Genomic DNA, 13,061 nt, shown 5'->3' on the forward strand with positions numbered 1-13,061 from the left:
CTGCACCCAAAACAGTGCAACAACCCAAAACATAAATGTCTAAAAAACACTCTTTTCATGACAAAATGAACCAGTGAGCGCCCAAGACAGATCTAACTATAATGTCGACTGTCTACTGATGTTGATTCTCTAATAAAATGCATCATGACCATCATCCTTCACAGCCTCATGTAATAGAACCTCATCACTTCACAGTTTCGTTGTGTAAAATTAAAGCACTTTTTCTACCCAAAGTAATTTAGGAGTGTCAGCTGTGGACACAGAATGATAGATGTGCCAAAAATTAGGGCAGAAACGAAGCTACAGACACAAGGGAAGGAAAAGGAAGTGCCTCTGATTCCTGGAAAGCCTTGCCCTTTGTTCCATTTGCACACAACGTGATCTGTTTTCTTGACTCTTCTTTGTAGAGCAGGTCTGAAGCCATCTCTCTTTCCCGCTGTTGCCCTATCTCCTTCACTTTCTCTACCTGCCTTTACCCTGTCCATTTATCTCTTCCTGCCACGTTCAGTTCCCCCTTTCTTCTTCTGTGTCCTTCTCTGTCAGCCTGTCTTCCTCCTCCTCTCTTTCGCCCGACTTTCCCTCTCCCCATGACACAAACAGAAAGGAGGAATCTTTACAGTCCCAGGGAGATCTATTGCTTCTCTAAACCCTTTCATGGTTTCTCTGTTGCTCTCAATGGGCTTCACTGCTGAGCCCCTCTGTCCCAGATAAGGATGATAAGCCATAAGCTAAGTGGGCACATGCACGTGTGACCCCAAGCGTGTGGCACCTCAAACTCTTTGGAAAAGCCGTGAGACGATTTCACTTTGCTGCTCTCACTTAAACATCAAGGGACCAAGGGAGAGACAAAGGAACCACTTCAAGCCTGACTGGCAGGTCTCACCGACCCAGCAAGGTCTCATGGACTGGACATGGGAGGACTCATGGGACTCCTGTGATCACCTTGAAGATCCTTGGAGCATGCAGTGGAGTCAAAGAGCTTGGTTTTTATTGCAGTTGACTGCATTGATCTGAGTATTTCAGGGGTGTGATGTAAACAAACCTTGAAATTACAAATGTCCGAGAACCAATGGTTATCAATCTTGTTTTTCCCATAGCCCTGTAAGTTTCTTTAAAAAAAAAAGAAAAAAAAAGGCTGCAAACCTGGTCTCTGATCTGGAATTTGCTGAACCATTACAATGAAGCCAGACTCCCACTCTCACAATCATTCAAAGGTGAAAGCCTTAAAAACATTTTATCCATTGGGCAGTTTCCATATTTCCTGCTTCACATCCTATAAAGTGTCTTTGGTTATGGTTTTCACAATGGCTGCGCAATTGATCACAAATGCATCCCTATTGTGATATCAATACATTCAGTCTCTCCTCTTAATAATAGCTGAAGATTTGCACCACATGTTCACATTTTCAGATACGAAAACAGAAAAAACTATTTTCAACAAATTGTTAATAATTTTGTGTATTGTACATTAATGTATTAGGATGATCTCTCCACAGTATTCGGTGTGATCTGGAGCAAAGCTTACATACATTAGTGCCTGTTTTTATGCACAGCCCATTAGTACATCAGGCCCCTGGTGGGGAAACACTGCTTATGGTCATAATGTGGCTGATAATGAATGAACTTCCACTTTTAAAAAAAACAATATATCATATATTATAGCTTATGCATTTGTTTTGTATGTGGTGATTGCAAAGATGTGGAAATATTGTGACTCTCAAATGAATAGAACGGATTAAATGTAATCTATTTGTTTGTTCATTGAGTAATACACCTTAATTCAGTTTTGTTTTGACCAGAGGTGGAAAGAGTACTGAATATTTGTACTCAACTTTAGCGACTGTTAAATTTTACTCAAATTCAAAAATTTGAAAATATGAAAAGAAATTATTAAATTGAATTTAACTGTATTAAATATTTCAGTAAAATGCTCTCAATATTTCCAGGTGGCTTAAACGGGAAAGAAAATTGGATGAATCCATACGATAATCTTAGAAATGCTACTTAAATAGTGCAATATGAGTATCTTTAATTTGTCACTTTCACTTTGATTTCACACAAACAGCTTGTCTCAGATGAACCAACCACCAACTCTCTGTGTCTACATATAATGAGCGGGGCATCTGGTACACCTATAAGTGAGTGAAGATTTGTTTTGCTATTGCTATATTAGTATTTCTCACACATTATTTACCTTCACTGCTCGAGTTCACTCACCACGGGCTGTAGCTGCGTGCCGGGCATCATGGCGTTGGCGAGCTGCATTTGCTGGGCCAGCATGACCATGTTCTTTTGTTGGATGAGGTTGTTCCTGCCATTGATTTCCAGCTGGGTCTTTAGGTGAGGAGGAGGATGCAGGTACTTGCAGTTCTCTCTGGAACAACGGCCCTGGCGGCGCGAGGGGGGAAGAGGACAGTGGGAGGAGACAAGCAAGTGGGAGGGAAGCGGAGGACAGAGACACACAAAGTGTTGAATTAGAATGGTGTTTCATTTAACTGCAGCCTAATGTAAAGAAGTAATGAGCCTTGACTCAAGACGCTGCCCTCTCATTTAGCAGATGCTGACCTAACATCCCTGACATCTGGGCCTGCCATACGGTTTATCGTAAAGAAGGCCAATCAGTTCTGTGTATTTTTTGTTGTTGTTGCTTTTTTCTCTTTTATGACCTGAGGTATACAATTGCCATAACTATATTCCCATGGTCTCTCAGAGGGACAAATCATTCCCAAGATCAGAGATAAAATAGGATTAGCTGTCTATCTCTGCTTGTGTCGCAAAATATAAATAAAGACAATATTACAGGGTTTCAATTAAGAGAAGGACAGTGATCATTACAGCACTCCCATCTTACTGCCTATCAGTGCCCAACCAGATACAGTTTCTTGACATGTACAACAAAGAAAGCAGCAACCCAACTGACAAGATTGTTCATTAACTGTTAAAATCTCCAAAAACAGCCTCTGGTGAAAAAATAAGCAAATGTATCTATCTGATGAATATTTATAGATATTGTGTTTTTGTTTTTCCTGAATTTAGGATAAAATGGTGAAGAATAAATTGACAAGCAGGCTTTAAATATTACAATGTATGTATAATGAATCTCAAATATGGCTTTATTGTTTGGATTAAGTTGGGGGGGGAAAGACGAATGTTTCCAGTGTATTTTTGAGTGGCACCTGTATTTACTCCGTTCATTGGAAGGAATCATTTTCAACTCGAGGACCTACACCTCAAATACAAAAAAAAGCAGAATTTCAAGAGGTTACATATCTGTCTTTAAGTGAAAAATAAACCCAAGAAACGGCAACAATCGCTACTTGAACTGTTGCAGCTGTTTGAACCCCCGGAAGAAGAATCGCTGCAGGAATATCAATTAGAAGACCTCCTCAGTCTGCTCCATACCACAACAACCTCTGAGGCTGGCCAGCCTGCTGCTGGATGCTTTACAAAGACTCGTGAATCACCATTGATCTCCTCCCAATTGAGACAAATGAGTTTAGTGTCAATATTTGACATCATTTCAGAAAAGAATGTGCTGGAGAACTGATGCTGGATCGATACATGATTGGAGACGTCTGTGACAGTAAACACACACACACACACACACACACACACACACACACACACACACACACACACACACACACACACACACACACACACACACACACACACACACACACACACACACACACAACGTGACAATCTAATATTATGCTAGTGTCTATAGACTGTGGGGTGAGAGTGAGTAGCTGCTGGGGGGGTGATTATATTCGTCCAGCAGCCGGCAACCCAAAGGGAGAAGGAAAGAATGTAATTTACACTCTCATAATGCCTGCTCCACTGAACAGTCCCCCGGATAGGTGTAATATCTCAGATATCTTCGCCTCCTTTTTTACTCTCTCTTCCTCCCTCGTTCTGTTTCTTTCGCCCTCAATCCTCCATACATCCCGAACGCCATGCTGATTTTTGCTCTCTTCATCATGAATACAGAGCAGCGCGAGCACAGAGGTGCCCGCTGTGATCTGTGTCTGTTCACACATGTATGCAGAATGTGGAAAAAAAACTCAAGTACTATTCCAGATCCTTTGTCGACTTCACTCTTTCTTCTTCTCCCGCTTCAATCTAGCATATCAATATGCATCCACAACTTGTTTCTTCCTATTACTGCGCCGCATGAATCTATTTCCAACGGGACAGGAACACCAGCCCTGGGAAAACTCCACCGTATCACCTCCCATGGGGAATTAAAGGTTGGCTGTCATGCTACTGCTTATCTCAGTGAGATTACCTGCTGCTCACTGTGGCCCACTATGACACCTGCTTTCACAACCTAACACATTGACTCTACCAGTCTTCTTTAATTCCTATCACCTCTCTGCTCTCTCCCTCCTTTCATCTCCTTGTCTCTCTCCATCTCTCCCTCTGTTTTTTTTTTTTTTTATTTTCCTCGCGCAGCCTGTTCTGCCTAGCTACAGGGGGAGAGGTACTTTGCATTGGCAAGCAGCAGAATGTCAAGAGTTGCTCCAGCATTTTCATTGGCTGAGAGCAGAAGGCAGTAGTATTCCCACCCTGCCGACTGGCCTCGAGGCACACATTAACAATGCTCCGAGTCTGGCTCATCCCTGTTTGGCTGTGACTATTGATCAGTGCTAATTGGTTAATGTCTTTTGATTTTCAGGCTACATTCCCTCTGGGTGACTCGACTCAAGCATGTCAACTGCAGCCATTTGTGTGTGTGTGTGTGTGTGTGTGTGTGTGTGTGTGTGTGTGTGTGTGTGTGTGTGTGTGTGTGTGTGTGTACCCCCTTATTTTGATTTACTAAAATCAAAGTCCAATAGGTTTGAAACAGTAACATTACTGAGAAGAAGCTCCCAAAAATATTTAGTTAATATAATTTAGAAAAGAAAATACCATTATGTTTTAGGGAAATGTATTGGGTGAATTACAGGAGGTTGCAGTGCAACTATATTTGATGATTATTTTTTCATATGTATACAATATTAACGTACAATGCCCAAAATGTCAGTGTGTTTGCTACAGAGATGCTGTCTGTCCATTTCCAAAGTACGGGAGCTCACAGAGCCCACCTTTTTTCATCTTATATAATCATTGACAACGGAGAAGCATTCAGAAACAAAATGCAGAACTTCTCTTGTGCAAGTAATTTTTTTTTAATAACCTGATCATTTTTTGTAGACTGCAACTGTTCTGTCATAACCCGAGGCTCGCTTTAATTTCTATCAAATGACTAACCTTTATTTCAAAATAAAGAAAAGCATTTAGTGTGTGGATTGGTACACAGGAATAGAATAATCAGATTAATTTATGGGAGCGCATTCACAGAAGATTTTAAAGACGTTAATTTCACTTATTCAAATGAAGTAACCCTGTAAAATTATACGACTGAAATCGATGAGGTCAATAGGAGTCTCTTCTTCATGTATCTGAAATATGTATCTTCTTCCTTGTAAACAAATAATGAATGCATTATGCAGATGAGTGTAAGAACAGAATCCAATTCATTTTTTTCCATTTTATCATCTGCATTCAGAAAGGTCAGCCCTCTGATACTTTCCTACCTCTTGTTCTTTTATCACAAGTGACATTATCCATGTGGCGATACAACCTGTGTTGTTCCATCGCCTGTATAATGTGATCATGAACAAGCCCGAGGACCCTGCCAATCACCGGCTGTGATGCTAATGTCGAGGCCGCTCTTCTTCCTGTTCTCTCAGCTGTTTTCTCCATTGTCTAAACAGTGTCAGTACCGGTTAACGCTGAGCCTGTCTGATCCACAGCAGTGCTCCCTCCGGCTAAAGTGTGTGGCTACCAGACTCGACTTAATTTGACTGTGCTCCGCCTTCACCTGTCTGCTGGGCCTCCACCCAGACGTTAATATGATAACTGACTACCTGCATCGGTCTCTAAAGCGCTCCCTCTTTTGCTCTATCTTCTAGTCCTCTGGTTTTATGTCCTGTCTCTTCTCTGTTTCTGCTTTCCAGGTTCAATGCCTCGCTGCTGCTAAAAACAACAGTTTTTTTTTTGTTGTTTTTTTAATTCAAAGCTACATTAGAAATTCACATGTTGTCTTAGGTAAGTCTTTAATAAAACATTTTTACCTAAAATAGATGAGCGTAGGTATACTGTACGAGTCTGTCTATTATGGGAATTGAAGTAATCTCCGCCTATAAATCACCTTGAATTGATTAAAACAGACATACAATATATTTACGATTATAAATGCACACTCACAAACTTTTTCAGCATAGTTATATTTCTTTAGCAATCGAATGTTGAGGATAATTATTGTTCGTATTTTTTGGGGCAGATAAGATGAAGCAAGACATCTGTGTATGTGTGCAGAGGAAAATTCTCGTAAACACACTATGTCATCAACGGATATGAAAACAGAGCTAATATTAGAGAGGAAATATTAAAGGACCATGTGACACTACTTGTAATGAACGCGAATGCTTCTTATCTAATAGATATGCCTTGAACTTTACAACACGGATTTATGTGAGTGTGGTGTGTTTTTTTTCTTGTTGTTGTTTTTTGTTTGTCTGTTTCTCATTGAAGAGAAAAAGAATTGGCTCTTTGCAGGTTTTAAGGTTTTAGTTACATGCATTATGGGCAAGTATCAATCTATAGTGCTGATGCCTCACAGTCAGTGGTAAATCGGCTCATTCAATCAAAGATATTTAAGGGATCTCTACTGAATACTTCCCTAATGCAAACAGGTCATAAATTTTGACAAAAATTACTCACTACCCTCAAATACACAAAAAGGTGTGCTTGTTTGTCGGCTTAAACTCACTATAGCCGCTCAGTAATTATTAAAAAAATAAGATAAAATACAGAAAAAGATCGCTGGTTTCAGCAATGTCAAGAACATGAACATTAATAATTTTCTTGTAATCGATACTCCTACCAATTCACATAAAATAAAATAAAAATATCCGTAAATGTGGTGGAACAGAAGAAAAATCTCATGACTAGTCGGCATTGTTTAAATATATCAAATGAAAAAAGTTTGTGTGTGGAAACTTGTCTCTCTTGTTTATCCTGCAGCACTGTCTTGCAACTTCTGCTCACCATTTCCAGAACTACTGACACATTGTTAATGCCCAGCTTTTTCTGGGATGCCAGGTTAACTGTGTGTGCAAAATACGTATGCGTATGTTTTTGATGACATTTCTTCCCTGTGCATTGCTTTATTCCTTCTACCGTTTTCTGAGAAGTAATGGTAAAACAGGTATTATAAATACCCCTTTCAGGTGGTCATAATCCTGTCCAATTGCTCATTTCACATAATGTGTCAATGCAGCTTGATGATCTGATGCTTCATTACAAAAGTTGTGCTCTATTAGCTTCCTAATATTTTTTTCCCCCCTCTGAGAACAGTTATATACTCCTCTCATATTAAATCAAAGAAATGTCAAAAACGGTGCTTTTCTAACATCGTCTAATTCAGTGCAAATGCTGAATAACTTTACGTTCCATTTTGTTATCGTCAAAACTACGATAGACTTACAACCGTATGTGAACACCCTGGTCTCATTATTTCAAGTCACTAACTCACTTTTTCTTTGTGTGTGTGTGTGTGTGCTGTGAGACTGTATTACAGTCGCTACCTCACACAGACAGTCATCGTTCTTGTTGCCTGTGGTACTTTGGCAGCTCTGTGAGAGATGTGTCTGTGGATTTCAAGTGAATAAAACCTGTGGCAGGATTCTGCTCATATACCCACAACAAGGGCAGAGGAAAAGAGAGAGGTACAAAAAAAATAGAAAGAAAGAGTGAGACAGACAGAGGCACAGATGCCAAGTGCGCCTTTTTTCCATTAATATTAATGAAAGCCGTCTGTGCTTTGTCTTTGCTGGCGTACATGTATAACCTGAAAAGGGTTGAAATGGCACGTTGCTTTCCACCGGGGCCTTCTGCATGTTCACTCCCGTAATCACCCATTGATTCTTGATGATCTTTTAATCTACTCATCCAGAATGGTGCATTCCAACTTAACCAGACATAATCCAATGCGCTCCCATCTTTTCCGCCTTCCCTCTTTTCTCGATTGTAGCATCTGAACTCGACTCAAACCATTGCGGCGGCTGTTTTGCAGTTAGCACCGTGACCGGTGTGACAACTGTCGAGCGCAAGCCTTCACAGCCACCGTCCCAAACCCTCGTGCATTATTAATTCTCCCCCAGTGGCACTGCCTCTCCCTCCTGCTCCCGAAGACAGCCATCCATCAAGCAAGCGCCGTCTGAATGAGGGTCGTGATGAGAATTCACAAGCATATACGTGCGCGCACACACGCACACACACGCACACACACACACACACACACACACACACACACACACACACACACACACACACACACACACACACACACACACACACACACACACACACACACACCCATAGGCATGTGCTTTCCTGACTAAACGTTCCTGTTGGCAAGCATACGTCAGGCAAATTATGACATCAGACTCGACACAAAGAACGGCCTGTCTGCAGACTGAGAGTGCTGCCAGACCGGCCGAAAACACACAGACACACGCAGAAACGCACCCGCACACACTGTAATGCCGCATTTTATTAAGCAATGCACTCCAGCTGCGAACAACTGTCCAGTCAGGCAACGTGTTCGTAAATAAGCCTGATGACAAACATGTTTTTTCTCCCATCGACAGAGGAAAGAAAAACCTCTTTTGTTCTTTGTCTGCTCCTCCATCTCTCCCTGTGTCCCTGCTAATACTAGATGTCTATATAAGTCTCATTATCTCTTCCCAATCATTTATCAAATCTGGAACACCCCTGGTGCATTAGTATAATAGCCTGGATCAGTTAATGACCTTAAAATCTCATTTAGCCGGGCAGAGGGATAAGCCTTTGAGACAACGACAAAGATAGATATGTGGACAGAAGGACTGGAGACAATGATAGACGGGGGCGACACGACGCTGCTAGTAGAAACTGTGACTGAATAAAACAGCTGGTAACTCGGAGGAGGAAGGCTGCACGGGAAAGGCCGATCTCCTCGACGTCACAAATGATGCAGAGCTGGAAGAAAAGCTTTTAGCTGTAGTGCTCAATTAGCTAAAACAGCAATTATAGCGCTCAGTAGCAATGCTCAGCCCGCTGGAGTGTTAGCATGTTTTGGATGGGTGCAGGCACAAAATCGTTAACACAGGAAGCTAATGATGGGACAAAATCATTGGCCATTGTGGATAATGACAGCACTCCAACACTGTTGAGCTGAACTGTTGTGGGATTGTGGTCCAATACTACGCACGGCTGCAAAGTAGTTCATGTTAATCAGGAATTCAGCTGATTGAAAGTTTATCAGTGGTTTTCTTTTTGCGCATTATCGGCAAAGTGTTATTCACCATCTGTGACTATGACGGAATCTTCTGCTGCCTCACGTTTTACCAGCTTTGTCAGTGTTACAGTAGTTGCTACAACTCTTGTCTTAATCACTGGAAATGTGAGTGAAAGCTAACAATCACTATCAAATGTATTTTTATATTTTAGATGAAATACAAAGTCATTACTTTGAATTTGCAGCTGCTCTGGATTTGTGTTTATGCTCTTATGCCGAGCGGCAGTATTGAACTCATCGCTCAACTCCCTTTCTCACATATGCTTTAGTGCTTTTATTTCATACATTTACTTTCAAAACAGTGTGTTTCATTGGAAAGAATATGATATTCCACCACGTATTTATTATTGATCATGATTTCTTCTGAGTCGTTCATATCCCTCAAATGAATGTTAAATCATCTGTTGATTGATTTGTTTTTGGCAATAAGTCAATAACCCAGCACTTCTTTATCAGCTGATTGTGATTGTAATAAACACATAATATCAGTACACATATATTCCCCCACCAAAATTTTACTTCACGCTGAAGTCAAATGTTTGCAGCCCATATATGTTTTTTTGTTATTGTGTTTATTTGCACATCAATCTGTGTTAACACACCAGAATATTAACAGAAGTGCTGGGAAGATTTCCATAAACTTGATTTTAACAAAAATCATGCCAGATTAGATGCACCTGGCAGGCACCTCTACGTGTCAGTGGGAAACGTTCAGAGGAAAGAAGCACTGCAAATGGGGATGAAGGAGTTGTGATGACAGGCTTATGCTTTTGTCAAAAACAGCATGACTGAAATAAAAGTCTGTGTCGACCTGAAAAAAAGAAGGAAAAAAAACTCCTATGGCTTTGATTTTCAAAGAAAGGAGGTTAGCCTCGGTGAAACCCGGGACCCAAACAGAGAAATCTGACAAATTATAACATCATTGCAAATTTAAGGTCACGGGATGGGAGGTTGTGACAGATTTCACAGAGGACCACAGACAATGAATTGAGGACTCAGGGTGAAGATGAAGACTGACTGTGGAACTGGGCCACCGAATGTAGGCCTCTGTGTCATGTGATCATCAGACCCACTTTTGGATGAACAAATCAGGTCCAGGCCTATCTGTTGCTGACTGCTGTGAGGGTGAACATCCTCAAGGTCGAAAGAAACCAGATTTGCTTTTGAAACCTAAAAGCCTGCAACGGATAAAGGTGTTTAATATCCCCTTTTCACTGACATGGCTGCAGAATGCCTTTTTTTAATGTTGAAGATGTTACAATCCTCGTATTTACGTTTTATGCTTTGCCCTGTTTTCCCTCATGGGTTCTTTGTGTGTGGATCATGTTCATTTTTAATGTATGCTTGTTGTTCATGTCTGTTTCATGTTCTCCACCATGAGTACCATAATGTGCCATCATCACAAGTGTCACCATGCGTCTCATCCTATTGTGACCCATGGTTATTGTCAACTGCACCATGTTGTCTCCATACTCCCTGTGTGTATACGCAGTATGTACTGTCCTTTACTTTGGCTTAGGATCTTAGGCCATTTATCCCAGTGTATTTGCTCTTTGTCTGTTCAGCTTGTTAAAGCATTGCATTGTTATTTTTAACTCTAGGTTGTGGTTGTTTGTTTGTACAGTTAAACATTGGTCTTTTTCTAAACCTTTTCAAGGAGTCATGTGATTTAAGATTTAACAGCTGTAGTAAAGATAACCTTTTGGTTTGGTCCCTCGTCTATATCCATGGTCCTTTCCCTTTGCTCTTTTATGATTTTAGCTTTCCTGTTATTGGAGTTTTTCAACTGATTTGTGATTTAGGCGCAACTATTGACATCGTTACACAAAGTGTGAGCTGAATAAAGTAATTTATTCAATAAATTATGCTGGGGCTTTTTCTATTCCTATATACAGGTTGGCAGAACAGATCCTATCTGAATATGGGCCAAAGGAAAGTCCACCCTGGCCAGGACAGAAGCTTATGACACAAAAGTGCTAACCACATTACCAACGTACTGTCCAGCTGGGACTTTTTTGAAGAAACTTGAAATCTTGCAGTTTATAACAGTTTATAGCCTCTCTCTCTCTCTCTCTCTCTCTCTCTCTCTCTCTCTCTCTCTCTCTCTCTCTCTCTCTCTCTCTCTCTCTCTCTCTCTCTCTCTCTCTCTCTCTCTCTCTCTATCTCTCTCTATCTCCCTCCTTCCACCCATAAGTTAGTAAGTGTTGTCTGGGCTCCAGTGGGAACATTTCTGTAGAGTTGTGCAAGGCAAACTCTCTAATTAGGTTTGTTCTCATTAGGTTGACAACACTGTCTTACCCTCACTAACACACTCACTCACTCACACACACACGCACACACGCACACACGCACACACACACACGGTAAAGATAGTGATGTTGACATATGGCCATACCCCCTGAGATCTGGCCCTTCTTCCCTGTTTCTCTTTCAATTAACCCCTTTTCTCCATTCTCTATCGTTCATCTTTTTGTTTCTGTCTTCATCTCTCCTCCACCCTCTCAGTCTGAGCGTTCTCTCTTCACAATCTCCAAAGTTTAGTCTAATTCAGTTTTATCTCTCATTCACTCTGTCAAGGAGGCAGACAGAGAGCAGACCCATTAAAACAGCCTTAATGGAACACTGGTGAACAGGCACACAGGATTCAACAGCTTTTAGGCCTAATTATTTTCTGCCCATCTTTGTAATGCTCATTCTGCAGATATATGGGCTTGACTGGCTGCTGAGAATAGACCCTCTCCTTTTTTTTCCTCTATCAAAACCTCCCCCGTTTATCATATCTTGCTCTCTACTTATTTTCACATTCTGCTTAAACTGCCTTGCTGCTATTGTCATTAAGTGTTCATCAAGACGTGGGGACAAGCGGTTCCCTTTTGGGTTTGTTTAGAGGCTTGTATTGCAATTTAAAGGCGGGAGAAAGTCAGAGACAAAAGATGAAGCCGTCCTTGTAAATGAACAAAAAAGATGCTTGCTGTCAAAGACTGGCAGCTGCCTTTGCTTTGTGCTGTGATCTTCAGCAGCTACAGAAAGTGGTTGCAAAGTGAAAACAAAAGATGCTGTTGGCAACAGGCAGGATGCTGCCCACAACCCGAGACAAAAACAGTATGCATCTGTGGACCTAAACAAGTGAGAGTGCAAAAAATGTGAGTGTGCCCTTGTCATACGCAGGGATTTAGTATCAGACAATGTGTTTTAGTCTCTGTCCTTCTGAGGAGAAGAGCAAGCATCAGATGCTGTGAAGTCAGAAGGCTGGAATGTGAAATTGATGAGTCATGGGGGTAAGGCAGATAATCACAAGACCACACCCTCAAACTTCCAAGGAACAGACGGAAAAAAATCCAACAGAAAGTTGTCAGATCCAAGTAGAGACATCCACTCTCACGTACATGTGAGGTACATCTTCATCACACATACACACTCCTATTCTCCTCCTACAAAAGGTGTCACTGTACTGGCATCGGGAGCTCGTGTCATTGCTTTGAGGTTAAAGCAGATGAGAGAGGATGAGCATTCATTACTCCATCGTGATGATATACCTGCCACAAGTACACGCACAACATGATGCACAGGCAGTCTTACACATTCAAGGAGAAGCAGCAACATTTCTCTCATAGAAGCCGTTTTCCTATAATGTGAATACATTATTAATCAGAAACATAAACAATGCAGA

General features: G+C 41.1%; 1 protein-coding gene across 12 annotated transcripts in view; it reads right to left on the reverse strand.

The window, feature by feature from the left end:
• The window catches only part of LOC308107507 (muscleblind-like protein 1), a gene marked incomplete at its 5' end in the record, with an annotated part of 72,374 nt that overhangs the window by 14,498 nt on the left and 44,815 nt on the right, over window positions 1–13,061 (reverse strand). For all 12 annotated transcript variants that reach the window (XM_080459863.1, XM_080459860.1, XM_080459866.1 and 9 more), the window contains one exon: window positions 2,218–2,388. In XM_080459863.1, coding sequence (XP_080315989.1) covers window positions 2,218–2,388 — 171 coding nt within the window. The remainder of the gene's footprint in view (window positions 1–2,217; window positions 2,389–13,061) is intronic.

Source organism: Lipophrys pholis, assembly GCF_963383615.2.
Source record: "Lipophrys pholis genome assembly, chromosome: 3".
Taxonomy (NCBI): Eukaryota; Metazoa; Chordata; class Actinopteri; order Blenniiformes; family Blenniidae; genus Lipophrys; species Lipophrys pholis.